Genomic DNA, 27,793 nt, shown 5'->3' with positions numbered 1-27,793 from the left:
ACTTCTTGGGTGATTTATTTTCTCGACAAATACACAGACAATTTTCTCGGCAACCTTACACAGACAATTTCAATCTGTAAAATCACATAAAACATGTTTTCTTCTTGGGTGATTTATTTTCTCGACAAATGGAAGTGTGCACTGTTCCTTAGTATCATAATGTAAAGTGTCTGGGTCCCTCACTAAAGAACCCAGTAACTTCTCTTTCCCAAACAAAATTAAACATGGGTTTGAGGTCATCACCATGCTGTGCAGGATGACTGGAGTTGCTGTTATACTCTTGCGCCTTCTTTGACATCATATTTGATTGCCTACAACAGCATCATATGAAGTAATAGGTTTGCTATAGTGCTGCTTAATCCCAATTAGCCCTCTTTGCTTTTGTGTGTGTGTGTGTGTGTGTACTCCCTAGCAGTAGAAGTAGCCAGAAGAGCATTGATGGCTTGAATCAGCTACCGTTTCGTGATTTGGTTGGTCACTAGAACATGCTTGTAGGGGTGCTCATAGTCAGGCATAAGAACTGGTAGCAACACTGTAGTTGGGTTGGAGAACTTTGCAATGTGTTTGAGCCATCCTTCATGACATAGGGTTTGATTGAGTAGGGGGTGTGTGTGTGTGTGTGTGTGTGTGTGTGTGTGTGTGTGTGTGTGTGTGTGTGTGTGTGTGTGTGTGTGTGTGTGTGTGTGTGTCTTTAATAATAAAGAATGAGAATACATAGTAAAAGTGATGATGATATCTAACATACATCAATTTACAGATAGCAATTCGCATGTAGCATATCATGAATTTGGAGCATACAGGGCCTTCATAAATTCCAGTCTGTATTTTTTTTTTCTTTAATCAAGGCACCAAATTCAGTATCTAATCTATTCAGAGATGGAAGCATCTGCTTCAGAAGGAACCTGTCAGTAAGTGCAAGCCTGTTATGTGGGTGTCATTCTAAAGCATGGCTGGGGGATCCTCCATGAAAAGGCATCCCAGATATAGGGGACGATATACAGGGTGTCTCAAAAATACACGGCATAACTTCAGGAATGGGTTCCTCGTATGTAGACAATAAAAATATTTTATATCAACACAGTTCCGGAAATGCTTGGTTCCCGAGTTATTAACCGGAATGTCTTATCTCCCACCGGTGATTTCCTTCATCACAAGGTACTGACAGAATCTGGTGGTTTTCCATTCCGACCATGTACTCAAATCAGGAGCAGCGGATATACACTTTATGTATGGTTTGGCAGATGGCAATGCTCTGGAGGCTTGTCATTTGTACCACAAAAGGTTCCCAGAACGAAGATGTCCAGGCAGGAAAACGTTTGAAGGTATCCATCGCCACCTTTGTGAACATGGGACCTTTACGCCTCGTGCTTCCAACAGAGGACGACCAAGATCTACGACTCCTGAAGTAGACGGATGGACCAACTGCCTGCTACCTCCATAGCCAGGTGGGAAGGAGCAGCAGTGCGTAGTACACTCTTCTTGATTAGACCAGGGTTTGAGCCCATCACCACCAAATACGGAGGATGCAGAAAGGTCAGGGAATGACCACCGCATATTCCCGGAGCAATATGGCCTTAGTTGCTTCCCATTTCAAATTTGCTGTTGGTAACATCATCAGTGGGTCCCACTGTATAGAATTTTAAATACAGGCATACCTCGAATAACGAATAGGATGCGCTCCACGAAATTACTTCGTTAAGCGAAACTTCGTTTTCAGAGGTAAAAATACTATGGCCAGAATAGGGATACGTTCCTACGTAAAGAAAATGAAAAGCTTTTTTTTCGAACAAAGAAAAGTTTTATTAAATAAACATTCAACTTACATACAAAGTGAAATCACATTTTAAAATATGAGTCTAAAGTTGATTGCTTATGCTTTTTTTCTCTTTCATTTAACAATTGCCTATACGGAGTTATTGCATTTAACACTGATCGCTTAACAATAAAACTTCATCCTAAATCAGGATCATTTTCACTAAAAAAATTTAAACGTTTTCAATGTCATTTAAGCAGCTTTTTAAATCTTTGTTTGTTAACACTTTTTCGGCAGGAACTTCTTTAACTTCGTCTTCACTATCTTTGTCTTCGTTGCTAACAAGGTTTTCTAAATCTTCCACTGAAAAACCATCATCTTCTGCATTCAATAAATTTCTAACATCCTCTTCATCGACATTTTCGAAACCTATTGATTGAGCCATCTGGATAACTTCATTTCTAATTTCTTGGATGCTATTTTCTTCTTCTAGTACAACTTCTGGCCATATTTTGCGCCAAACTCCATTTAAGCATTTCTTAGTGACTTCTTTCCAAGAACTATCAATGTTTTCAATTGCCTTTTTAATGGTGTAGTTTTTCCAAAATGTTTTAACTGTCATTTCCTCTTTATCCTCTAGTTCAGTTAAATTGCTTAATGTTCGACGCAGATAATAAGCTTTAAATGATGCTATCACTCCCTGATCCAATGGTTGAATCAGAGAAGTTGTGTTTGCTGGAAGAAACACAACTTTGACAGGAATGCATGTGTCCAACGTTTTAAGATCAGTAGGAGGTCCCGGAGCATTGGCTAACAACAAAAGAGCTTTTTCTTCAAAGTTGTTTTTTTGACAATACCGTTTTACTTCAGGACAAAAGTGGTTAACAAACCAATCAGTAAATAACTCCTTGGTAACCCACGCTTTTCTATTTGCTTTCCATATTACAGGTAAATTCATTTTAATGTTACCTTTTAACGCCCTCGGATTTTCTGAATGGTAAACTAATAACAATTTTAATTTATAATCGCCAGAGGCATTTGATCGAAAGAGTAACATTAAACAGTCTTTAGCTGCTTTGAACCCAGCAGCTGGTTTTTCTTCAATAGAAATGAAACTTTTTGTTGGTAGCCGTTTCCAGAACAAACCACTTTCGTCAACACTGAACACCAAATTTGGTGGAAAATTTTCACGTTCAATTATTTCCTTTAGTTTTTCTGAAAACTTATTTGCGGCTTCTCCTGTTAATTTTACACTATGAACCCTGGCCCGTTTTTTAAATTTCTCGAACCAACCACGAGAAGCCCAAAAGGTTTCCGTAATTTCGTCAGTTTGTTTAGATTTCAGGTGATTAAACTGGAATATTTTTTTTATGTTAAATGGGGCTTGAAATTGCGGACTTCGTTATATCGAAGCTTCGTTATCAGAGGTAACGTTAACCGAGGTATGCCTGTACTGTCTCAGACCATCATAGTTGCCTTTACAAAAGCAAAAACCCTTCCCTTTACCCCTGATGGTAGTTACCTCTTTGAATAAATCCCACTTCAGCACACTGTGATCACTGCCACCTAGTGGTTCCTTTATCTGCAGATTCTTAATGCATGAAGAATCACTATTGATAATCAGATCAAGAGTATTACTCTCTCTAGTTGCCTCCCGAACATGCTGATGTAGAAAACAATCATCCAATAAATCCACAAAAGCCTTGCTAGTGTGTGAGTGACCAACCCACAAATTCCAGTCAATATCTGGGAAATTAAAATCCCCCATTATAAGATTCTCTGATTTACTGGCCCACTCTATTTCCCTGTACAGTTTCTTATTATACTCATCAGAGTCATTAGGCCTATAGCACACTCCTACTCTAAATTTTGATCTCCCAATGCTTATGTCACACCAAACTGACTTGACACTGCACTGTCCAGTGATGTTGACTGGCTTCACTTCCTTGGATTTTATGTGTTTCTTAACTAATAGCATAATTCCTCCTCCCTTCCTATCCTGTCTATCCTTTCTGTAGATGTTGAACTCCCCAAATTCTAGTTCTGCATTCCTTATATCTGTGTGACACCACGTCTCTGATATCCCAACAATATCTGCCTTTGATGTTTTGAGCAATACCTCAAATTCATCAAATTTATTTACCAAAGTATACATGCACCTGTTCCTATTCTTAGCTACTCTAACACAACCCATGTGTTTATTTGTACCGCAATGACTCTCAGCAGTCTCTGAAATATCCTGCATCTTGTTTTCCAGGCTGCTGCTCATTCCAATAGAAGCAATGCAAGAATCACTTTCACCCCTGCCAGTGGCTGCTGTTAATCTGTTAGTCCTTGTATCCCCCCCCAAGCTAGCAGTTTTCCGACCCACCTAATGCTGCCTCGATAGCATCAGCAAACATTCTTGCACCCTTTCTATTTAAGTGTATCTCATCCCTGTAGAAGCAGTCTCTCCTGTTAACAAGTACCGACCTGGCTGAAAAAAATTGCAACCCTTGGGCCTTGCACAATCTTTCCAGGGCCGAACTGATCGCCAAGGCTCTCATCATATACGCCCTCGTATCGTGTCTCGGCCGAATTGCAGACACTTTCAAATTCAACCCTAATTCAAGGCTTTTTTTCGACAGTGACCTGTACTTGTTATGTAATTCTGCCGGTCTCCTACTCTTAATATCATTAGTGCCAACATGTACAACCATATCACCGTTTGTGCCCTTGAAAGATGATATCTGCCGTACAACGTCATCAACCTTTTCCCCTGGCAGACATACCCGGGTGGTAGTTGTTGTTGTTATTTGGTTTTTAGGAGCATTAGCAACTAAGGCCATATTGCTCCGGGGATATGCGGTGGTCATTCTCTGACCTTTCCGCATCCTCCGTATCTGGTGGTCACAGGCTCGGTGCCGACCGGGCTAGCCGAGTGGGTAAAGTACCTGCCCGGCAACCCAAGGTCGCGGGTTCGATTCCCGCCTCGGGCTTGGATCAAAGTACTGCAAAAACCTTGGGAGGTGCAATATGGCCATAGAAGCCGATGCGCCAACAACTACCAAATCAAAAAAAAAAAAAAAAAAAAAAAAACAGGCTCGGTCTAATCAAGAAGCGTGTGCTACGCACTGCCGCTCCTGCCCACCTGGCTACGGAGGTGCCTACATACCCTGGTCCTGTTCTACCTATCTTTTTTACATACCATGTTCCTTGTTTCCCTGACAATAGAGTCACCAACAACTACTAGTTTCTGTGGGACCAGCGCATTCTACCTTGGGGGCTGCAGCTGTGTTGCGTGATGATCAAGTGGAAGCTCTGGCATTGATGTGGGCAGCTGAGAGCTTGATGGGCCCTCAATTTAGATCCTTTAAGGGCATCCACCCTGTCCTTCAAGCTCTCATATAGGCCCATAACAACACTGAGTTGTCCTTGATTAACAAAAATATTATTCTATCAGATTTCCCTGATGAAGTTTAAATAATCTGAATGGAAACCTATCACAAAACAGTTATTCTGACAAAAACATAGTTCAACTGGTAACACAGCAGCATTCCATTTACACACTTTCCACTGCACCCAAAAGCCTTGGTGGAATGCAACGCAAAGAATGACAGCAAAAAGAACGAAATAAAGCAATGAGTTTTTTTTGGCATGATCCAACCACTGAAAATCATGTGTTGTGACCTCTTTGATGCTTTGCATAAACATTCAACAAGTACTGCAGTTATTTGGAAATATTTCTCACTCCCCTCCAATTCTAGGGTACTGAGGGAACCTAATCAGAATCTTGGAGAAGCGGCAGATGTATTATATAAAATATGCTTAATACTGATATTTATACTGGTTGACAGCAGCACTGATATTTATGTTAATTAGGCATAATAACCAAATAGTCACAGTATAACATAAATAGAATTATATCACAGTTTCACCAGACTTCACAGCAGAGAGGTGATATATGATGAATATTTTCTGTATCAAATATACAGGCTTTCTCCAGATCCAAACTGTGCTACTGGATTTAAAACAAAGTGGAGCACAGTTTCTTCTACGAGATTTTTGTATTCATCAGGATTCTAAGAATGATCTTTAAAAGTTTACAACAGTCACTAAGGATAAAATGACTGCCGAGCCCAGCTAGAGTGATACATGATTTTGTAATGATATATGCAGAAACTTAGCCATCATTTATAACCTTAAACCTGTTGCAAATAGTTGAAGATTGGATCATGAATAATGAAGATTTCTATTGAGTTAGTGCATAATATGGAGACTTTTCACGGTGCAAGTGCTAAAAAACACTAAACACTGGTCAGGACAGCCTCCATCTACATTAACATGATTAGTCAGTCTACCAAACATTGAATTTTCATTTACCAAACAATCTCTTGGCAGCTGACATAAAAGCATATATGTTAGTTTTTTATTAGTACACAACTTTCACAACTATGCTGTATGCTGAATTACAGCATATGAATGCAGTGTTACCACACTGCATTCATATGCTGTAATTCATATGCTGCATTTTTGCATATGAATGCAGTGTGGTAACACTGCATTCATATGAAAAAATGGACAGAATACCCTTTGATCATTGTCCAAAGCAAGTTTGACTGTATTATTTTTTACAAACAGCCACTTTGCATTAAATTATACATACCTAAAAGAATTGGAAACTGTTTGCTGTAGAATCAAGAGTAGATCATTAGCACCAATCTCATCATGACTCTAAAATTTGATGCTTTTCATGATGAAGATGAGTTGTCACTTATTTTGATGATGTACAGCTCTTTTGAACCCTTCTCCAAAAAAAAAAAATTAAAAATTATACAGCATTCACTGTAAGAGGTGTGACATACATCATTGTGCATTTAATCATAGTGATGTAATGAAGTGTGTGTTACCACAGGATAATCCATACATAAAAACCAGGAATCTGGAGTTGGGGTGGGGGGGTGGGTATAAAAGGATGTAATAAAAAAATATTCATATAAAACTTTTTATATGCAACACTACAAAACTAAAGCAAATTTTCTTTTTTCTTTGAAGACCTCTTCCTCACTGTGCCACTGACTTCAGTCCACTCCCACTAAACAGAAAACAGCTAAGCTGTGCTGATGAACTCATTTTTTTTATGCAAATCAAATATCTAATAAATATCTATTGCATATTTGTTGATGTTTGGATTCCAAATTAATGTTAAAGACTGTTTAACACAGTATAGTGAATTTGTTGCTCTCCACTCATTTGGAGAGGTCTGTGTTTAACTCATGTTCAAAGACTGAATGACTTCTTAAATCTCTCTCTCCAACTGAAGCTGTAATTAGCTGATCTCAAACAAAATAGGGTTTTACTTGTTAACTATTCTGCTTTTTAAACTTGCATAACATGTACATTTACCCACCACACTTGGATATTGATAGATATACATGATGAAGACCATACTAACTGTGTGTTGTGACCAAAATAGTCTATTTGCTAAAAACTGCCTGTATATTTGTAATAAAAGTATAGTATGATTTCTGAATTATATACTTCTTTTGTGAAAGCAGAAAACAAGTCACATGAAGCACTGAGGGGGGGGGAGCCTTTGCTGGACATTTCATGACATCAAGTAATGATGTCATGAAATGTCTCATTACAGAAGTCGGACTTTTTATGAAAGTGCTAATCATTACATTAGGTACCCCTCATATCCAAGAGAAAACAGCGGACCAATACTACATCCATACCTAAGCTTACAACCCTGATTAGCCATGAGCTTAATGCAATTATGGTTTTTAAATACATATAAAATGCTACCCAAAACTTAAAAGACTGGTCATGTAACAGCAATTAATTTTTTATGTTAAGTAGTAACAATGTATTGAGTGTTGTATTAGTCACATATGTGAAGATATGTAACACGCACTGTAATTTGTTTGAAATAAGTAAAAAAAAACAGTTTTGCATCAAGTTTTTTAAAAAACCTTGATCAAACAGATTCAGAAACATAACACATTATGAACAGAACTTAGAGAAGATGTTTTATCAAATTTTCAAATGGCTTCAAGATAACAGAATGCTCATATTTCCTTATCTGCCTTGGCCAGAAACCTGCAATATGTATTTGCAGGTTTCTGGCCAAGGACCAAATGCTTGTGGTTCCTAGCCATTGCTGTACCCTCCAGATGTTTCTCTCCAAGATTTCTTGTTTCCAAAGATGAACTTAAAAATCTCAGATGGTGCTTTCAATGATCACAGAATCATTAGGCTCAGTGTATAAAGTCCCATAGGAAGTTTGAAGGAAACAAGATGCAAAATTATGTACGTTAAATGAATCTTTGTTTTTAAATATTCTCATAACTTCTGGGTAGCACCTTAGAATTCCTAGCACAAGCACTCAATTAGTTTTTCATCTGATTCTTAACTAGCATGTGACCAAACAGAGAATGTTGGAATGGGGCGGGGCATCAACCTGAGCTATTTTAGATTAGGGAAAAAAATAGTAATAAATATGAATGCAAAGCTTAATGTAATATAATATACTATATTTAGCATAACTGTAAAGTTGTACATGATTAATTCACAGTTTGGCTGCTTAATATAGTACCAGTGGGGACTGCCTAGTTAAAAAATAAAAAAATAATAATTTCAATATGAAAAGAACAAAGTTCTGATATCTCAAGCTATTGTGTTATCAAGCAACATTTCCCTAAAATTGCACTATAAGTACTGTATACTACTTCTCTAAGGAGAGTTACAAGGTGTATAAAAAGTATGCAAATGGTAACAGTTTGCATTTTTCACTTCAGACTCATAACTGAACTTGTGACAATGATAAATATTGTCACATAGCCCTCAGAAGTCACTGCAAAAAATGTTGCAGCAAACTGACATTACATTAAAATCGTTACAACACTAGTGAAAATATAATGCAGCTTCAAATTATCCTTCCAATGATCCTTGAATTTAGTAAAAACAATAAGGATTTTAATTTTAAACTTCATCCTTACAAGACAACTGTTTGTCACTCTTTACGATTAATAAGTTCAGATGATACAGCAGATGTAAAATTTGGCAATTCATTTTCCAGTTGAGTTTAAGAAAATGGGCAAATCCAGCCAACTACTTGGGCTGGCCATTCACCCAAGCAGCAAATCAAAACCTAAAAGTTTTGAGTTGTGCAGAATGGAGATTTTGCTATTGAGCTATTAAAAGCTTTTATCCCTTTACAACCACTTTGAAGTGAACATATAGTAATGTGCAATATGAAATATGCATGAAAAAGTCAAAAATATGCTGAATTTTCACTCAGTATATACAGGGTGTCTCAAAAATATTGGTACAAACGTTTAGGAGAGATAGGCAACATCTAAAGGAATATGAATCGCATAGGAACGAATAACCGGAAACGTCACCTTAAGTCGGTACATGGCGCTGTTCATCAGTTTGCGAGAGGGAAAATTTCTGGTTTACTCATTCAAGCAGTAGTCGTCACACGAAGAGCATGCATCGATATACGAACTGTGAGCTGGCAGACATGCACCTAGTGTATGGATTAGCAGAGGGCAATGGACGAGCTGCTCAACAAATTTATGGAGAATGCTTCCCAGACAGACATGTATCGGACCCCCGTTTGTTTGCGCGTGTGCATCAAAATTTGCGCAATTATGGGTCATTTAGAGGTAACACGAGTAGTGCGGGCAGACCACGTTCGACGTGAACTCCCACCATGGAAGAAAGTGTGTTGAATGCTGTCCAGAATAATCTCCTCTGCCTTAGGAGTGTCTCGTTGCAGTGTACAGCATGTCTGGCATGACGATTCCTTACACCCCTTTCATCTCCAAAGGGTTCAGTTACTGCTCCGCCAAGATCATCCTGCACTTGTGGCTTTTGCGCAGTGGTTTCTCCAAGAAAGTGTTCAAGACTTGAATTTTCCAGCCTTTGTTTTGTTCACGGATGAGGCTTATTCAATCAGCACAATGCTCATGTGTGGGCTCACAACAACCCACACGGCGTGTGCCCCCATGCGGCACAACATCGCTTCGCAATAAATGTGTGGGCAGGTATGGTCGGTGACTGCTTAGTCGGTCCATACCCGTTACCATCCTGCATGAACTCCACTAAATATCGGATCTATCTTGAACAAGTTCCACCAGAGTTACTTGATGATGTTTCAGCAAATGTGAGATGCAACATTTGGTTTCAACATGATGGGGCACCTGCCCATTATGGAAGGTGTGTTCGTGACCATTTGAACAGGTGTTTTGGGCGCTGATGGATTGGCCGTGGTGGACCTGTTGCCTGGCCCCCACGCTCACCTGATTTATCGAGCCTTGATTTCTTTCTGTGGGGGCCCTCGAATCTATCGTGTATGAATCGCCTGTGGAGACGGAAATGGATCTCATAGCGAGACTCGTCTGCGCTGCTGCTACTGTCAAAGAAACTCCAGGTGTGTTCGACCGTGTCCACCAATCCATGCTGCGTCGGTGTCACGCATGCATCGTGTCTGATGGTGGAACCTTCGAGCATCTATTGTAACATCATGAAATGCATCCATCTCGTATGTCAAATAAATAAATTATGTCAAATAAATAAATAACTGTCTTGTGTCATTTCTGCTTCTTGTGCCTCTGCTACTACTTTCCCGTGATGTTTCCGGTTATGGGTTCCTATGCGATTCGCATTCCTTTAGATGTTACCTATCTCCCCTAAAAGTTTGTACCAATATTTTTGAGACACCCTGTATACACACATTTCACACAGCATTGAGACTGAAAGAAACAATTTTTAGAAACACTTAGGAAAATACATAGCCATAGTAAGTTTTGTTACTTTCATAAGAACTTCTAAAAATAATTTATTTCAATCTGTGTAGTGTAGCGTAGAATATAATGAGTAGTAATGGACAGTATTTTTTGAGAATTAATGTACTTGTATTGTTATAATAAATTTATGGCAAGGGAAGTATGTTACAAGGGTACTAGATTGTCTATTATCATTGACTTAGCCATTGATGAGACGGCTCACTGATAATTAGTGATGAAGAACTGAGTTTCTGTTCCCCCAATTCATACATGAAACTTGGCAAAAAATACTGTCACATCTGTGCAAACACTGATATGACAACTTTCATCTACATATATATTAAATAATTAAAATAATCAAAAGATTTTTCATTCATAATAAAATACTATTGCACAGGAAAAGCACTGTTCAACAGTTTTTTAGCAGTTTTCTGACAAATTGACTACTCCAGTCATTGACTGGAGTAGTTCGTTGGTTTTCTGCTTTATTACTGAGATATATATATATATATATATATATTTTGTATATGCCATATGGTGGAAGGAACTACAAGCTTTTGCTGCACCAGTAAAATAAAATAAAAAAATAAAACCCATCTTACATATTCCAGTCATACACAGGTGCTGAATCCAGCCAGCTGACCTTTGCATTTTCCCAAACTGTCAGCTCAACTACCTGCGGAGGTAATTTATTCCAATGATTTACAACTTTCTGGCTAAAAGAAAACTTCATACAATCAAGTCTATATTGCTTCTCTTTTAATTTATGTAATCTAGTTGTAGCACCATTCATAACCACGAAAATTTTCACTTTGATTCATTTACCATCTTATACCTTGGTAACTAAGTACCCCTGTAAGGTACCTAGTTAACAAGCTCTGTAGCCCACATGTTCAAAGTCTTTCCTTGTGGGCACCCTTTTGCCAATCTCACCAGAATGTTGCCACCTTTGGACCTTTTCAAGAAGCTTGGTCTTTCTTTGGGTGTGGTTACCACATTTGGACACAGTACTCCAAGTGCAGTCTCACCATTGCTATACAGAGGGATTAGAAATCTCTACAAGCAAATGTCCTACAAATCACTGACAGGACACCACAGGCCCTCCTCGTTGCCTCTCTACCTGCATGGAGAATGTCTGAATGGATAGTAACCCCCCCCCCCAAATCTCTCTCCTCCTCTATTGTCTTTAATGCAACTCCTCCTACATATGTTATTTTGGGGTTGCTATTGCCTAAGTGTAAGACGTACATTTTGCAGTATTAAAACACAGCTGCCACTTTTTTTTCCATTCTTAAAGCTCTCCAATTCATCCTAAGGTGGTTACTGGACAGCCTTCTTGACCTTGGTATCATCTGCATATTTTGGCATCACTCTCTGTACCCCTTCATCAATGACATTTTAGAAAATCAGAAACAGCAGCAATCCCAGGATTTGGGCCTGCTGTTGTGAAGGGCCTTGGGAACCAGATCCTTGAGGTACCCACTTCTAACACTAATCCAAGCTGAAGGGTAACTATGAATCATGCCTCATGTCCTGTAGCATCCTGTGATCCATCTAAAGATTTTGCTACTGATACCAACATGTTTCAGTTTATATGGTAACCTTTTTGTAAAGGACAGTCAAATCCTTTGTTGAAGTCCAAATGAAGTCAAAATTATTTTCTACACCCAACTCATGAGTGACTCTCATAACAGCTAAATAGATTAGTTAAACAAGATTTTCCCTTTACAGAACTGTGCTCTGTTTCCTTCATAATACCATTTCCATACCCCTATACTGCATTTTTAATCATCACTTCCATCATTTTCCCTGCGTGGAGTAACCTGAAATTTTTGAAGAAATTAAAGGCAGATTACAATCCAAGCCGATTGAAGTGCTCATTATTTTCTGAATTTCCATTTCTGGATATACCTGCACACTATTCCACTAAAAAATATGATTTTATCTACTGCTGAAGTAAGACAGGCTCATCTGTAGTTATTCACTTGACTCATGGAACTGCCTTTATGGATTGGCAATATGTGGGCACTTTGCAAATCCAAAAGAACCTCCCTTGAACCCTCCTAATTAATCTTAATGATTCAATACATTCTATTACCACCTCCTTTAAAATTATTGGGTATATGCCATCAATCCTAGGAGCCTTTTTGCCTTTAGGTTTGAAAGTTTTTCTAATAAACAGTCTTCTTAATTTCAGTATTGATGATTACATACTGTTCAGTTTCACTCACATAGTTTCTCCTCTCCAAAAACAGTCTTTCATATGTAAAGGTCAATGTGCAACACCTGTTCATTTTATCAGCAACATCAGCTGAGTTATTGAACACACTCTCATATACATTATATAATGGTCTGATCTGATTTGATTTGTATTTTCCTTTGTATTCATATAGGTGAAAAACTCCTTACCTCTGTTTTTCGTTCTCTTAGCCATGATTTCTCACAAATCAGCCTTTACCAGCATAACCCCTTCTGTAGTAGTATTATAGATCAACTTATTGTAGGCTTCAGTATTTTTCATTGACCTATAGTATTAGTATTAGTGGCAAATGATACAAGAAAACAAACATATAGAGCATCAACCAAAAGAAAACCACCTCACTCATGCATCCCATCCAAGAATTTGTACAGCCAGTTCTTCCTTCAACAAAATTTATTCAAACTGCCTACTTCCACAACAACAGATGGAAGTTTGTTCCAAAAATAAACCACCTGATGGATAGTAGTAGTGTTATTATTAGGATTAGTGGTGGCAAATGATACAAGAAAGCAAGCTTATAGAGCATCAGCCAAAAAAAAACCCACCTCACCCATCAATTCCTCCAAGAATTGGTCTTGCTCTTTCTTCAGTTTATTCAAACTTTCACAACAACATATGGAAGTTTGTTCCAACAATCAACCACCCATTAGTTGAAGGCAAACTTCCACGCATCTATCATGCAACCATCCTTCCTCAATTTGAATGTATGCCTCTTTATAGGGGTGGTCTCAGCAAGAGGAAGAATGTATCAACATTGAGCTTACTCAATCCATTCAAGGCCTTAAACAAGCCAATTAGATCTTGCAGGTGCCTAGTCTTCAGGTGTTGCAATTTCCAGAACAGAAGCCATTCTTGGTAAAAGCACCCCTTTGTTCCCTTCACCAATCTTGTTGCCCTTCTCTGTACCCATTCCAGCAGACCTTTATCCTTCCTAAAATGAGGCTTCCAGCCAGACCTGTATACAGAACAAGACGCGACCTAACTATGGCCTTGTACAAAAGGACAATCACCTCCTTATTCTTGCCAGCAAAGTTCCTGTATATCATTGACAACACTCCATGAGTTGTCCTGGCAGCCTGTCTGCATTACTCAGAGAACTTCATATCTGACTGCACAATTATCTCCAGGTTGTTATCATTTTCAACTGTGCTGAGTGTAGTACCACACAGTTGGAATGTTAATCTGGTACTACTGCTACCCATATGCAGTACCTTGCATTTTTCAATGTTAAACTTCAACTGCTATTTCTTAGCCCATCCGCCTAATTTTTCTATATCTTGTTACAGTAGCTTACCTTGCTTACTGTCATTAACCACCTTGAAAACTTAGACATTAAGCCTGATATACTTTCATCAGTATCATTAATAAATAATGAAAACAATGAGCCCAGCACTGAACTGGGGGGAGAAGGCTCTCACTAGTAACATTAATCCACAAAGAGCAGTTCACATTTGATAACCATTCTCTGCCTTCTCCCACTCAACTGACTCCCTAAGCATATTACAGGCCCTATCCAATGTGAGAAGCACTAATCCAGTATTGTGTCAGGTGCAGCAAATATTACACTCCCTTTCATAGTTCAACTTTTATATTTGCTTTAGCTGGATACCTAGCCATGTTGGTATCAGAAGCAATTAATTGGCAGATGCAACAGACAAATCAGCAATGTCACGAAGTCACATCCACTTGTCAGTCCCCTATACAGACTGCAAGCAACTAATCCACAAAAAAATTATGTGCACGTTGGCAAGGATCTTGGAATAGGTTCCCTACCAACAAACTAGACAAAATTAAGGCTGTAATAATGCATTGGCATTCTAGGCAGTGCAGGGTTTGCAGGGAGGAAGTAGTCCTTGCTTGGCTATGCATATGACATAGTCATCTGATGCATTCATATTTGCTGAGGGCTGATGTTTGTCCTGTGTGTAGATACTGTAAAGCAATTTTAACTATTTGTCATATTTTAGTGGAATGTATGTCTTTTAGTAATGAACGCCATTTATGTTTTATCCATCTGTCTCAGCCTTATACATGTAGGCAGATTTTATTGGATGATGACAATGTGTCAAGATGTATTCAAGTTTTTACAACTAATTAATCTATACAGTTTTATTTAGATTACTTTAACATTTAATTGTTATAACTGTTTTTATGGCTTACATTTGTTTATGATATATTAATTAGATACGTTATTTTATATTTTTGGCATATTTTTTATATCTTCATATTTTGTACCTTTAGACTTGGAGCCTTAGATGCTGATGCACCATAAAACTCCTAACAACCAACCAACCACACAACCATCCCTTTATCCATAGCAGTAACTTGCCGTTAATGCCACATTGCTCCAGTTTGTACAGCAATCTTTTTGTGCAAAAGTATCAAAAGCCTTCCTGAAATCAAGGTATATGATATCAAAATTATATTTTACATCCAGTTCCTTTGTTATTGTATTATAGTATCCAATCAGATTGGTCAGACAAGACTGCCCCTTCACAAATCCATGCTGTGACTACAATATGACTGCATTCCTGTCTAGATGATCCTGCATTACTTCTTTAGCCAGTGGCTCCATTATTTTCCCTGGAACAGAAGTTAAGCTAAAAGGTCTGTAATTAGCATTAGCATTAGCATTAGTAGAGGCATTTGATGCAAGAAAGCAAGCTTATGCAGCATCAGCCAAAAAAAAATAAAGTAAAAAAAATAAATAAAAAATAACCACTTCCACTTCATCCCTCTGTTCGTTCGAAATACCTGTCCAGCTGAGCCTTAAACTTATTTAGGCTATCAACTTCCACGACAAGGGATGGAAGTCTGTTCCACCTACCAACCACCCGCTGGCTAAAGGCAAATTTCCGCACATCTATCCTACATCTGTCTTTCCTCAATTTGAACTTATGCCCTCTCAGGTGATTATTCTGAGCAAGAGGAAGAATCCCATCAGCATTGAGCATGCTCAAACCATTCAAGGCTTTGTACACCTCTATCAGATCTCCTCGCTGGTGCCTAGTCTCCAGACACTGTAATTCGCAAAACTTAAGCCTTTCTTCGTAAGAGCACCCCTTTGTTCCATTCACTAATCTTGTTGCTCTTCTCTGTACTCGTTCCAGCAGCTCTACATCCTTCTTGAAATGAGGCCTCCAGGCCTGTATACAGTACTCTAGGTGTGGCCTGACCATTGCCTTATACAATGGAATAATCACCTCCTTATCCCTGCTAGAAAAATTCCTATATATCATTGACAATACACCATGAGCTACTCTTGCAGCCCGTCTGCACTGTCAGAGAACTTCATATCTGCCTGCACAACCACCCCCAGGTCCCTTTCATTCTCTACCACTGTCAGTGTAGTACTACAGAATTGATACGTTGCTCTGGGGTTGCTGTTTCCCATATGTAGTACCTTACATTTGTCAATGTTAAACTTCATTTGCCACCTCTCAGCCCATCTGCTCAACCTTTCCAGATCCTGTTGCAGCAGCATAGTGTCAGTAGTGTCCTTGACAACCCTGCCAACCTTCGTATCGTCTGCAAACTTGGACATTAAGCTTGATATACCATCATCAATATCATTTATAAATACAGAGAACAATAAAGGACCCAATACTGAACCCTGAGAGACTCCACTAATAACATTAGTCCACGATGAGCAGTGTCCATTGATTACCACTCTCTGTCTTCTCCCCCTCAACCACCCCTTTATCCATAGCAGCAATTTACCTCCAATGCCACACTGCTCCAATTTGTGCAGCAGTCTTCCATGTGCAACAGTATCAAAAGCCTTTCTAAGATCCAAGTATATAATATCGAAATTATTCCCTGCATCCAGTTCTTTTGTGACTGCATCATAGTATCCAATCAAATTGGTCAGGCAAGACTTCCCCTTAACAAAACCATGCTGTGTCCGAGCTATAACTGAAGTCTTGTCTAGATGATCCTGCAGTGCTTCTTTAACCAATGCCTCCATTAATTTTCCGGGAACAGAAGTTAAACTCACAGGTCTATAATTACTTGTGTCAGCCTTTGATCCGTCCTTGTGAATTGGGGTCACATTTGCACATCTCCAGTCCATGGGTACCTCCCCTGAGTCCAAGGAAGCTCTCATAATTATGGCTAAGGGTTTGCTTACTTCCTTTGCTACCTCCTTTAATATAACTGGATAGATCCCATCCACCCCAGGTGCCTTTCTTGTGTTCATCTTCAACAATTTCTCCTCCACTTTACTCTCAGTTATTACAAGATTCTCTAGCTTACTGCTAGAGTTGAATACACCTCTGGCATTCCCCTCGCTGAATAACTCCTCATGTGTGAATGTCGATGCAAAATATTCATTTAGTTTGTTAGCTACCTGAGCAGGGTCATCAACAGTTGACCCATCGATATCAAGTGGACCAATCCGATTCATCCCCTTCCTTCTTGAGTTTACATAAGTAAAGAACTCTTTGCTGTTTTTCTTTGCATCCCTTGCCAAGGATCTCTCGTAATCTGCCTTCGCCTGCCTAACCTCCTTTGTAACTTGGTTACAGATCAACTTGTATCTATCATAGGGTTCTGTGTCGTGTTAATTTGTATGTATCCCATGCATTTTTCTTCTCTGCTATATGCCTCATTAGTTCATCTGACATCCATTTAGGCCTAAACCTTGAACAATATTTCTTAGTTGGTATGTAAAGCCTAGTAGCTTGCAAGATAAGTTCTTTGAACGCTTCCCATTTTGAATTTGCTGTTGGTAACATCATCAGTTGATCCCACTGTATAGAATTTAAATACTGTCTCAGTGCATCTTAGTCACCTTTACGAAAGCAATACCCCTTCCCTTTACCCCTAATGGTAGTTACTTCTTTGAGTAACTCCCACTTCAGAACACTGTGATCACTGCCACCTAGTGGTTCATTTATCTGCAGATTCTTAATGCATGAAGAATCACTACTGATAATCAAATCAAGAGTATTACTCCCTCTAGTTTCCTCCCGAACATGCTGATGTAGAAAACAGTCATCCAATAAATCCACAAAAGCCTTGCTAGTGTGTGAGTGACCAGCCCTCAAATTCCAGTCAATATCTGGGAAATTAAAATCCCCCATTATAAGACTCTCTGATTTACTGGCCCACTCTATTTCTCTGTACAGTTTCTTATTATACTCATCAGAGTCATTAGGCCTATAGCACACTCCTACTCTCAATTTTGATCTCCCAATGCTTATGTCACACCAAACTGACTCGACACTGCACTCTCCAGCGATGTCGACTGGCTTCACTTCCTTGGATTTTATGTGTTTCTTAACTAATAGCATAACCCTTCCTCCCTTCCTATCCTGTCTATCCTTTCTGTAGACATTGTACTCCCCAAATTCCAGTTCTGCATTCCTTATATCTGTGTGACACCACGTCTCTGAAATCCCAACAATATCTGCCTTTGATGTTTTGAGCAATAACTCAAATTCATCAAATTTATTTACTAAACTCCTAGCATTGGTGTACACGCAAGTATACATGCACCTGCTCTTCCTCTTAGCCACCCTAACACAACCCATGTGTTTACTTGTACCCCCATGATTCCCAGCAGTCTCTGTAATATCCTGCATCTTATTTTCCAGGCTGCTGCTCATTCCAATAGAAGCAGTGCAAGAATCACTTTCACCTCTGCCAGTGGCTACTGTTAATCTATTAGTCCTTGTATCCCCCCAATCTAACAGTTTTCCGACCCACCTAACACTGCCTCGATAGCATCAGCAAACATTCTTGCACCCTTTCTATTTAAGTGTATCCCATCCCTGCAGAAGCAGTCTCTCCTGTAATTATTCATTTAACTTTCAGATCCCCCCTTTGTGAATTGGGGATACATTTGCACATGTCCAGTCTATAAGACCTTCCCTGAATCCAAAGATGCTCTCATATTTATTGGTAAGGATTTTCTTACCTCCCTTGCTGCCTCCCTTAATATAATTGGTTAGATTCCATCCACCCCAGGTGCCATTTTTATGTTTATCGTCAATAATTTCTCTTCCACTTTCCTTTTGGTTATCACAAAATCATAGCCCTCTGTAAGAGTTTGATAAACTTCTGCCATCCCCTTCCTTAAAGAATTCCTAATGTGTGAATATAATGATGAAATAGTACCTATTCAATTTGTCAGCAACCCATGCAGGGTCATCAACAGTTTAACTATTCACACGAAGTGGCCCAATGTGATCCAACTCCTTCCTTCTACTATTAATATAAGCAAAGAAGTCTTTGTTGCTTTTCTTGGCATTCTTTAACAGAAACTTCTTGCAATCTGACTTGATTATAGCCTAGTTTATATCTACCAAATGCTTCTGTATCACTTGATAATTTATATGCATCACATGCACTTTTCTTCTCTGCCACAAACCTCATGAGTTCATCTGACATCCATTTAAGTCTAAGCCTTGAACATTATTTCTTAGTTGATATGAAAAGCCTAGTAGGCGCCTCCGTAGCCAGGTGGGAAGGAGCAGCAGTGCATAGCACACGCTTCTTGATTAGACCGGGGTTCGAGCCCGTCACCACCAAATACGGAGGATGCGGAAAGGTCAGGGAATGACCGCCGCATATTCCCGGAGCAATATGGCCTTAGTTGCTAATGCTCCTAAAAACCAAATAACAACAATGAAAAGCCTAGTAGCTTCTATGATTATTTCCCTGAATGCTTCCCATTTATAATTTGCTGTTGGTAACATCATCAGGTGGTCCCACTGCACAGAATTTAAAAACTGTCTGCAACCACTGTAGCCACCCTTACAAAAGCCAAAGCCTTTCCCTTTACCCTCAACAGTAGTCCCACATCAATACACTATGATCATCACCACCCAATGGGTCTTTTACCTGCAATTCTTAATGCAAGAAGAATCACTGCTGATAACCAGATCAAGAGTACTGCTTTCTCTTGTCTCTCTAACATGCTGCTATAGAAAACAGTCATCCAATAAATCCACAAGTCTTGCTAGTGTGTGAGTGACGAATCCATAAGATCCAGTAAACATCTGGAAAGTTAAAATCCCCCATTATAAGACATTCTGATTTACTGGCCTACTCTATTATCTCTGTATAGTTTTTCGGTATACTCATTTTGCAGTATTTTACATTCAGAGTCATTAGGCTTATAACACACTCCTACTGTCATTTTCATCTTCCCAGTGCTCACGTCACACAAACTAGCTCAACATTGCACTGGCCACCCACCCATGTCGACTGGATGCACCACCAGATGCTTCTTAACTAAGAACATAATCCCTCCCTCCTGTACTGTCTGTCCTTCCTGTATACATTGTGTTCCCCCATCACTTATGTCTGAGTGAAACCACATCTCTACTATTCATACAATGTCTGCATTTGACGATTTAATCAGTACTTCAAATTCATCAAATTTATATACAATGCTCCTAGTAATAGTGTACATGCAAGTATACATGCATCTGTTCTTACTCTTAGTTACCCTAATACAGCCAATGTATTTACTTGTTCTGTGATGACACACAACAGGGCATGAAATCCTCAACACCTTGCTTTCCAGGCTGCTGCATGTTCCAATAGATGCATACAAGAATCACTTTCATATCTCCATGCGGCTCTAGTTAATCTATTAGTCTGTGTATCCGTGCACCTAGCAGTTTTCTGACACTTCTATCACTACCTCAATAGCATTACCAAATATTCTTGCCCCCTTTGATTTAAATGCATCCCATCCCTGTAAAGAGTCTCTCCTGTTAATAAGCCCAAACCACACAGAAAAATTTTACCCCATGAGCCTTGCACATTCTATACCGAACCATGCTTTTTTCTGTTCCAGCATCCCGCCTCATGCTATATTTTCTTAATGGTATTCATGCTTTCAGCTGCCTACTTCATTGCCCACTCAATTTCTCTGTATTTGATTGCCCAGTTAATAGAGGCCATGTAATGTTTCAGACTGTCATAAACCCCTTTACTGAAATTAAAAGAAATTAAAAGTAAAAGCAACAAGCAAGCGTCATAGGGCTGACAACTTCTGTTGTCAGCCCTATGATTCTATCTAGAGCATGAGTGATGATCAGGAGCAGAATATTCTTTCCCCCTAGTATTTTCCCTAACATGCTGTTGTAAATAATAATCATCTAGTTTATTTAAAAATTTTGTACCCCCATGAGGCTTTCCCTCCAACCTGTTCCAATCAATAAGAGGCAAACTAAAATTGCCCATAAGAAGGCATTCACACTTACTTGTCCATTCTATCTGCATATAGAGGCTCTTGTCATACTCTTCACAATCTTTTGGTCTATAGCATACCCCCACACTCATTTTTCCTTTGCCTCCAGCTGTCTCACAATACACAGATTTTATGTTGACATGTGTAAGTTCTAAATCTGGAAGTGCCTTAGTTGTACTCAGGCTGTCCCCCTTCATATTTTTTTTATCTTTCCTAAACACATTATAAATGCCTAGTGAAACTTACCATTTCATATTTCTGGATAGTTCCAAGTTTCTATTAGCCCTATTATATCAGTGTTAGTTGTTCTAAACAAGTGTTCAAACTCACTTATTTTATTTACAAATGCTCCTGATATTACTGTATATAATTTAGACTAAGTGTTCTTGTGTTGTTTACTATCTTAATATGTAGAACCATATAAGTGATCACATTTGATATGCCTTACAAATATTTTCACAGCCCAATGTGCATCTTTTACAGGCTGAAAAACAGGAAATAAAGAGAACAAAGGAAACCTTGTTCTCTATATTTGAGATTGACTAACTATGGCTACAAATGAAGAGGAATTTTTAAGAATTCTTTCAGTTTCCAATAGAATTTGAATCCAGACCTCCTCAAATGAGTGACCTAAAACCCACCAGGTTTTAGGTGTACAATATGTATGAATGGTTGTAGGTGAGGAAGTGCCTATATATTTAGCCATGTGATTGATATTTTCTTATGTTGTCTAACAGAAAAGCCAGTTGCCCAGAGAATTGTAGTTGTTCAAAAAGCAAAAATAGACTATTGCTGTTGTGAAAAATGTTGCATTATTAAAGAAACTCAACAATAGCAAATATATGGTATTGGTTTATCAACTCTGTGTGGTATGTTTTTGTACAATTTTTATATTCTCCCAATTTTGTACAATTGTATATGCCAACCGGCTAGCCGGGTGGGTAAAGTGACTGCCTGCCTGGCAACCCAAAAGTCGCGGGTTTGAATCCCGTCTTGGGCTTGGATCAAAGTACTGCAAAAACCTTGGGAGGTGCATTATGGCCACAGAAGCCGATGTGCCAACAACTACCAAAAAAAAAAACAATTGTATATTCTCCCAATGTGGGAAACAATGTACAGTATTATGTATAATAAGTTACAGTATAGAGATTGAGTATTTTTTTTTTTTTTTTTTTGTTTATATGTGATTATAACATGAGCTTGTGAAATCCAGAAAGTATCAGGTCTGAGATTGACAGATTTGGCCAGTTCAGTTGTATTTGGAGAATAGTTGTCTGTTGTTGAGGAATAATGTTATATTCTTGCAAATACTTTGCACTGATAAAGCCCTTTACACAAACAACCAGAATAAGTGATTTTGGATATATAAAAACCCACATTACACTTGATCAAGATCAGAGTTTGAACTGCCATATACTGTATGATAAGCATTTATTTTAGAAGTTCTTTGAAGCAACTGTAACATGAACCATGTGCTGCAGCTTTATCAACAAATTTGTTGAAATTGGATGGCACAAGAGATTACAGGACTGTTGCTTCACAAAGATTCTACACAGTGTATGGCTCATTTATAACAGTTCTTTGGATATCCAATTCTCAGTAAAGGTCTTTATTCTCCTCATTCACAAGACCTCACACAACCAGATTTTTATATGTGGGAACAGTGGTGTATCCAGGTATCATCATAAGGGGGGCATGGCAACCAGGTGTTTAAATGTTTTTTTTTTTTTTTTTAGATAGACCTAGGAACACATACACACACACACAAAAATAATGTTTTATTGATTATCTTTATTTGAATATTAGGAAAGCATGTGAATAATAATATGTATTAATCAAAAAGACGACAATATATCATTTCCAAACATTTGGCAATATAACACACGGAACAAACAAGTTTATGAAATATATAAGAAAATTATAAAAGGAAAGCATAATAGAAGTACGTGCATAGGTGGATTTACAGTGAAGCTAATGAAGCTTAAGCTTCAAGGTCCCTCCCTCACTTGCACGGGCCTCTTCAAAGCCCTGGGAGAGGCCCTAGCAATATGTTCCCGTGGTCATGTTTTTGTAAGATTTGCAAAAGTAAGATATTTTAACTACAATTGGTTAACACCACTGTCTCTTTCCATTCCAATTTCCCCTCCATCACACTGTTGTGTCGGGTGGCACTGGAGTTATGGATGCTGGCAGGATATTTTGCAAGGTGGTACATGTGGGAATAAATTTTTTGTTTCACCAAATTTTCGAATACATGCAATATTTTAATTAAGTCAGCCGAACCAATGTTTCGTGATCAGTGGGAGAAAGTACTTGTATTTTGAAAGAAAGAATGTGTATTGTTTTTATGTTTCAATAAATTGATGAAAATATTAAAAATTGTGTATTACTTTGAAATCCAAAGGTGGTCACTTGCACCACCTTGCACTGTGCTGCTGGCGCCCATGGTTTGAGTCGCCAACAGCTTTAAGAAAAATAAAAAAAAATTTTGCATTCTTTTTCTTAGAGGGCCCCAATAGTGTGTAATTTTGCCCCTTTTTAAAAATGAGCAAAAAATACAGTCAACACTTTCATGATCAATGGCGCAAAGATGCTAAATATAAGAACGAAACACGAAAAAGCCAAAGAGCCCTTCAGTTTTCAGCATCAGAGTGTATTGCCATTCAAGAAAATTGGAGATACAGAATGTGCAACGGCAAAAAGCAGCATAGCATTTTTCATATGATTTATTATTATTATTAGCCATATGGTTCAAGGAAGCCTGATTATGCTGCACCAGCCAAAAAAAATTTCCGAGTTACCCTGAGAGAGAGAGAGAGAGAGAGAGAGAGAGAGAGAGAGAAAAGTAGAAAGGAATCACCAACAAAGAGAAGAATGGTGTGTGTGTGTGTCTGTGTGTGTGCTTATATATATATATATATATATAAGTGTTGTGTATTAATGAAAGTTGAAGAGAATATAAAAAAGAAAGAAGACAAATTCACAACACTTATCATTATGGTCGTTGGGTGCGTTGTCCCTTGTTCATAAGTCTCCTTTCCATCTTCCTTTTTCATTTCCCATTTCATATATTTAGTTTATATATATATATATATATATATATATATATATATATATATATATATATTTTAATAAGAACTAAACAATCTTACCTGTGAATAAGCTATGTGCAAATGTTCCAGTTCTGTCTTCAAATTTTCAATTTCAAATTCTCTTTCTTCACAAACTCGAGCTGTCTGTTCTAATGCAGATCTTAAACGTCTGATTTCTCGATCCTTTCTCTGAGTTGGTGTTAGATATTCCACTGGTGATGAAACATGGCGATCACAGTGTAAGACATATTTTTTATGTTGTCCTTTGTTATTATGTTTAGTAAGTGAAACATCTGTTCCTCTGCTATGGCTTCTCACATCACATGATAAGAAACTAGCATAACTTCCATAGCTTCTCACAGAACTCTGATCATCTTCAGATATTAAATTTTGTGTAGGTATTGAAATTAAACTATCGCAATTACTAGGTTTTTCAGAATTATTATGTAATGAACTTTCCTCGAGTTGAAAAGAAGTAAGTGTAGATGAATACCCTCTACATGCATTACCTTGGTAATTTGCAACAGGTGGATGTTCTTCTTTCAGTTGAAGTGATGTTGAATGGTTTAATTGAGGTTGCAGCTGTTTTAATCTTGGTATACAACATTTTACAGATGATTTTTGTGGATTTTTGCTGTCTTCTGCTTTATATGGTAATCTGCTCATTATTTCAACAATTCAATTCCTATAAAAAAAAATTGGAAAGTAAGTGTGATGTAATAAAATTAAAATTACAAGTGTGATGTAATAAAATTAAAATAATTCAAATTTTCACTTATATGATATTCTGTGGAAAAAACCCAGATGAGATCAGAAACAACTGTTATTATCATCATTCTCTGACAGAATACAGGAACTGGGAATAACAAGAGGTTGGGTACATTTGACTAACACTTCAACTGGAGCTAAAGCAATGTATAACTTCCAGGATAATTCTTGGAAGCCATACAATACAGACCTCTAAGTTTGACTTCTGTGCCATGGAAAATTATGAAGTCTACGTTTAAGAAAATAATACAAGATTATCTACACAGGAATGGAATTATAAGGCAATCACAGCATGAATTTGTTATGAGGAGATCATGTCTGCAAAATCTGATTAGGTACTATGAACTTGTCACAAAGAACTGGACACAAAAGATAATTCTGACATCATTTATTTAAATTTTAGTAAAGATCTTGATGCAGAACAACAGGAATGACTGGTGTATAAATAATTGGTGCAATGGCATTACAGGCAATTTCCACTATGGATAAAAAGGTGGTTACATGGTAAGAAACAGAAAGCAGTTATAAAATAGCCACTTCTCTTCAGTGCTAGCCCCCCTATTGTTTCTAATATTTATTAACGATACTGATGTAGGTATTTCCAGTTTAATGTCTGAGTTTGCTGATCATACAAGGACAGGTAAGGTGGTTAATGACAAACCAGGGTATGCTACTTCAATAAGACTTAAATAGAGTAGTGTAGTCAGACTGGCTGAAAAACTGCAATTTGAAGTGTAACATTGATAAATGTGGGGTACTACATTTTGATAGCAGTACCAAGGTAACATACCATTCTGGTTATATCAAACTCAAGGTGGCTGATAATGAAAACCTAGGAATAACTGTATAGTCTGATGTAAAACTCTCTGAACAGTATAGACAGACTGGTAGGACAGTATATTACTGACATTTCTGTCAATAATATACAGCAACTTTGCCAGCAAGGATAAAGAGGTGATTATCCAAAGCAATGGTTAGAATAACCCCTTCTTGAATACTCCATAAAGGTATGAAAACCTTATTTCAGAAAGCAGAGCGACATGGTTAGCTGGAGGGAAAAAAAGAATACACTTACCAAGAAAGATGTAATTTCTATGTATATTGCAGCATTTGGAAACTAGGAATATGTATGAAGACTTAACTGGGGCATTTAAGGCTTTAAAAGAGTTGGGTAAACTAAATTGTAATGTTATCTTTACACATTTTAAGATCACATGCACACAAATGGCATGAATTTAAATTGAAAAAGGATAGTAGTAGTAGTAGTAGTAGTAGTAGAATAGATATGTGGAATTTCAGCCAGAGGGTAACTGATTGGAATAAGTTTTCACCTAGTGTGGTACAGGTAGGAAGTGTGAATAAATTTAAAGAGGGGCTGGACAAACTATTTGATGGGATGGGCAAAATGAAATGGATAAAAGTTTTTTTTTTATATGATACTATATAAGTTTGCTTCCTTGTAAAATTTTGTCAATACTAATACTAATATCAGAAAAGGGTTAGAAGTGATTTCCTTACTTGGCACTATCTTGACCATTCACGTTTTAACATTATATTAGTAATACTTATCAATCACAATTATTTTTATAATTGTGATTGAGAAGAAAGGATTTCTAATTTACTGAGAGGGAGTGTAAAGGGGGATATTATCGACAACACAAGTGAAAGGAGATGCAATCTCACACATTTATTTTATTTGTAAATGAATCTTTAATAATGATATGTTTTAAATAACTTTTATGTTCTTTTATTAGTCTTTATTGCTTTCTAAATTGAGAGAGGGTAGCATCCCCAGGCCCTGCAGAATGAAATTTACTTCTTTTTTTTATCCTCTCTCTCTTTTTTTAAGGCTAATTGAACAATTATAGCAAACTGTTCTCAGGTGTTCATTATGAACATATTCAATAAAGAAAATATGAAGAAATTTTTAAAATTCCAATTTTAATTACTTTTCCTATCTTTTCGCAAAAAAGAAAAGAACTGAGGGAAGCTATGTTATTGCAAAAAGATGGAAAATTCTATGTTACAAACTGTGTTACAACAAAGAAAATGTGAAATTGAATAAGAAATATGGATTTGCGGTCATAAACATAGAGAAATGGCAGCTATATGCTGAGATGTCTCAAGCTGAAGATAGTAGGGATTTTATATTACTTTTATTACTTTATATATTACTTTGATTTTATATTTGAAAATGCCAGTTTTTTATTCCATGGACAAGATAAACCAACCTTTTGAATATATGCAAACAATAATATACAGGATGCTGTTGCTTTTATACAAAACTAACTGACCAAGTATATCCAAGATTTCAGTATCATATTAACTCACCATAAACAAGCCAGTCCATATTATTTTAAGTAATTCAATTTTTATCGTCTTAAATGTAATACTGTAACTGTGGGCAATGACATAATGCTGTTATACCACAAAACTGTAAAATGCCCTTCTGCTCAAATAGGTTCAAAAATGTGCAATTTAAAATATTTAAAGAGAGTCCTTTTAGATATTTTTGGTAGACCAGAAATCAAAGTTATGACCTTGGGGAGAGGAGTGAACGAGTCCCCTCATCATATTATTTCTGATGGCTGTGGTACTGCCACAAGCAGTGTCATTAGTGTATGATTAAAATCTGTAATAGATTTTATTTCATAACAAAAAGTTAAAGCTAGGATAAAATGAAGTGCTGTTAAACTTTTAATGAAATTATTTCAGACATGATGGAACTTGTACTCTTGATTCCTGTTGGGATTACTACAGAGGCTTTTTAGTATTAAAAAGGGGGTGAAAAACTAGCATAGTATGCAGATCGGATATTCCAGTCATGACAATAATGAAAAAAATTAATTATGCTATTTAAAAAAAAAGAAAATGCTTTCTTTTACAAAACTGTTTTCCATTTCAGAAATTGGCAATTTGGCATAAGTGCTGATGGGTTTC

At 37.6% G+C, this 27,793-nt stretch overlaps 1 protein-coding gene across 5 annotated transcripts in view; it reads right to left on the bottom strand.

The window, feature by feature from the left end:
• LOC150085459 (protein quick-to-court-like) overlaps positions 1-27,793 on the bottom strand; it is a 118,582-nt gene that overhangs the window by 15,746 nt on the left and 75,043 nt on the right. For all 5 annotated transcript variants that reach the window (XM_090373264.1, XM_090373266.1, XM_090373263.1 and 2 more), the window contains exon 2: positions 24,146-24,770. In XM_090373264.1, the coding sequence (XP_090229390.1) occupies positions 24,146-24,751 (606 nt within the window). In that variant the 5' untranslated portion in view covers positions 24,752-24,770. The remainder of the gene's footprint in view (positions 1-24,145; positions 24,771-27,793) is intronic.

The sequence above is a fragment of the Mastigoproctus giganteus genome, chromosome 5 (genome assembly GCF_048544385.1).
Source record: "Mastigoproctus giganteus isolate SK-2022 chromosome 5, ASM4854438v1, whole genome shotgun sequence".
NCBI lineage: Eukaryota > Metazoa > Arthropoda > Arachnida > Uropygi > Thelyphonidae > Mastigoproctus > Mastigoproctus giganteus.
The sequence above is the reverse complement of the archived record's forward strand: the minus strand, read 5'-3'. Positions and strand labels throughout refer to the sequence as shown.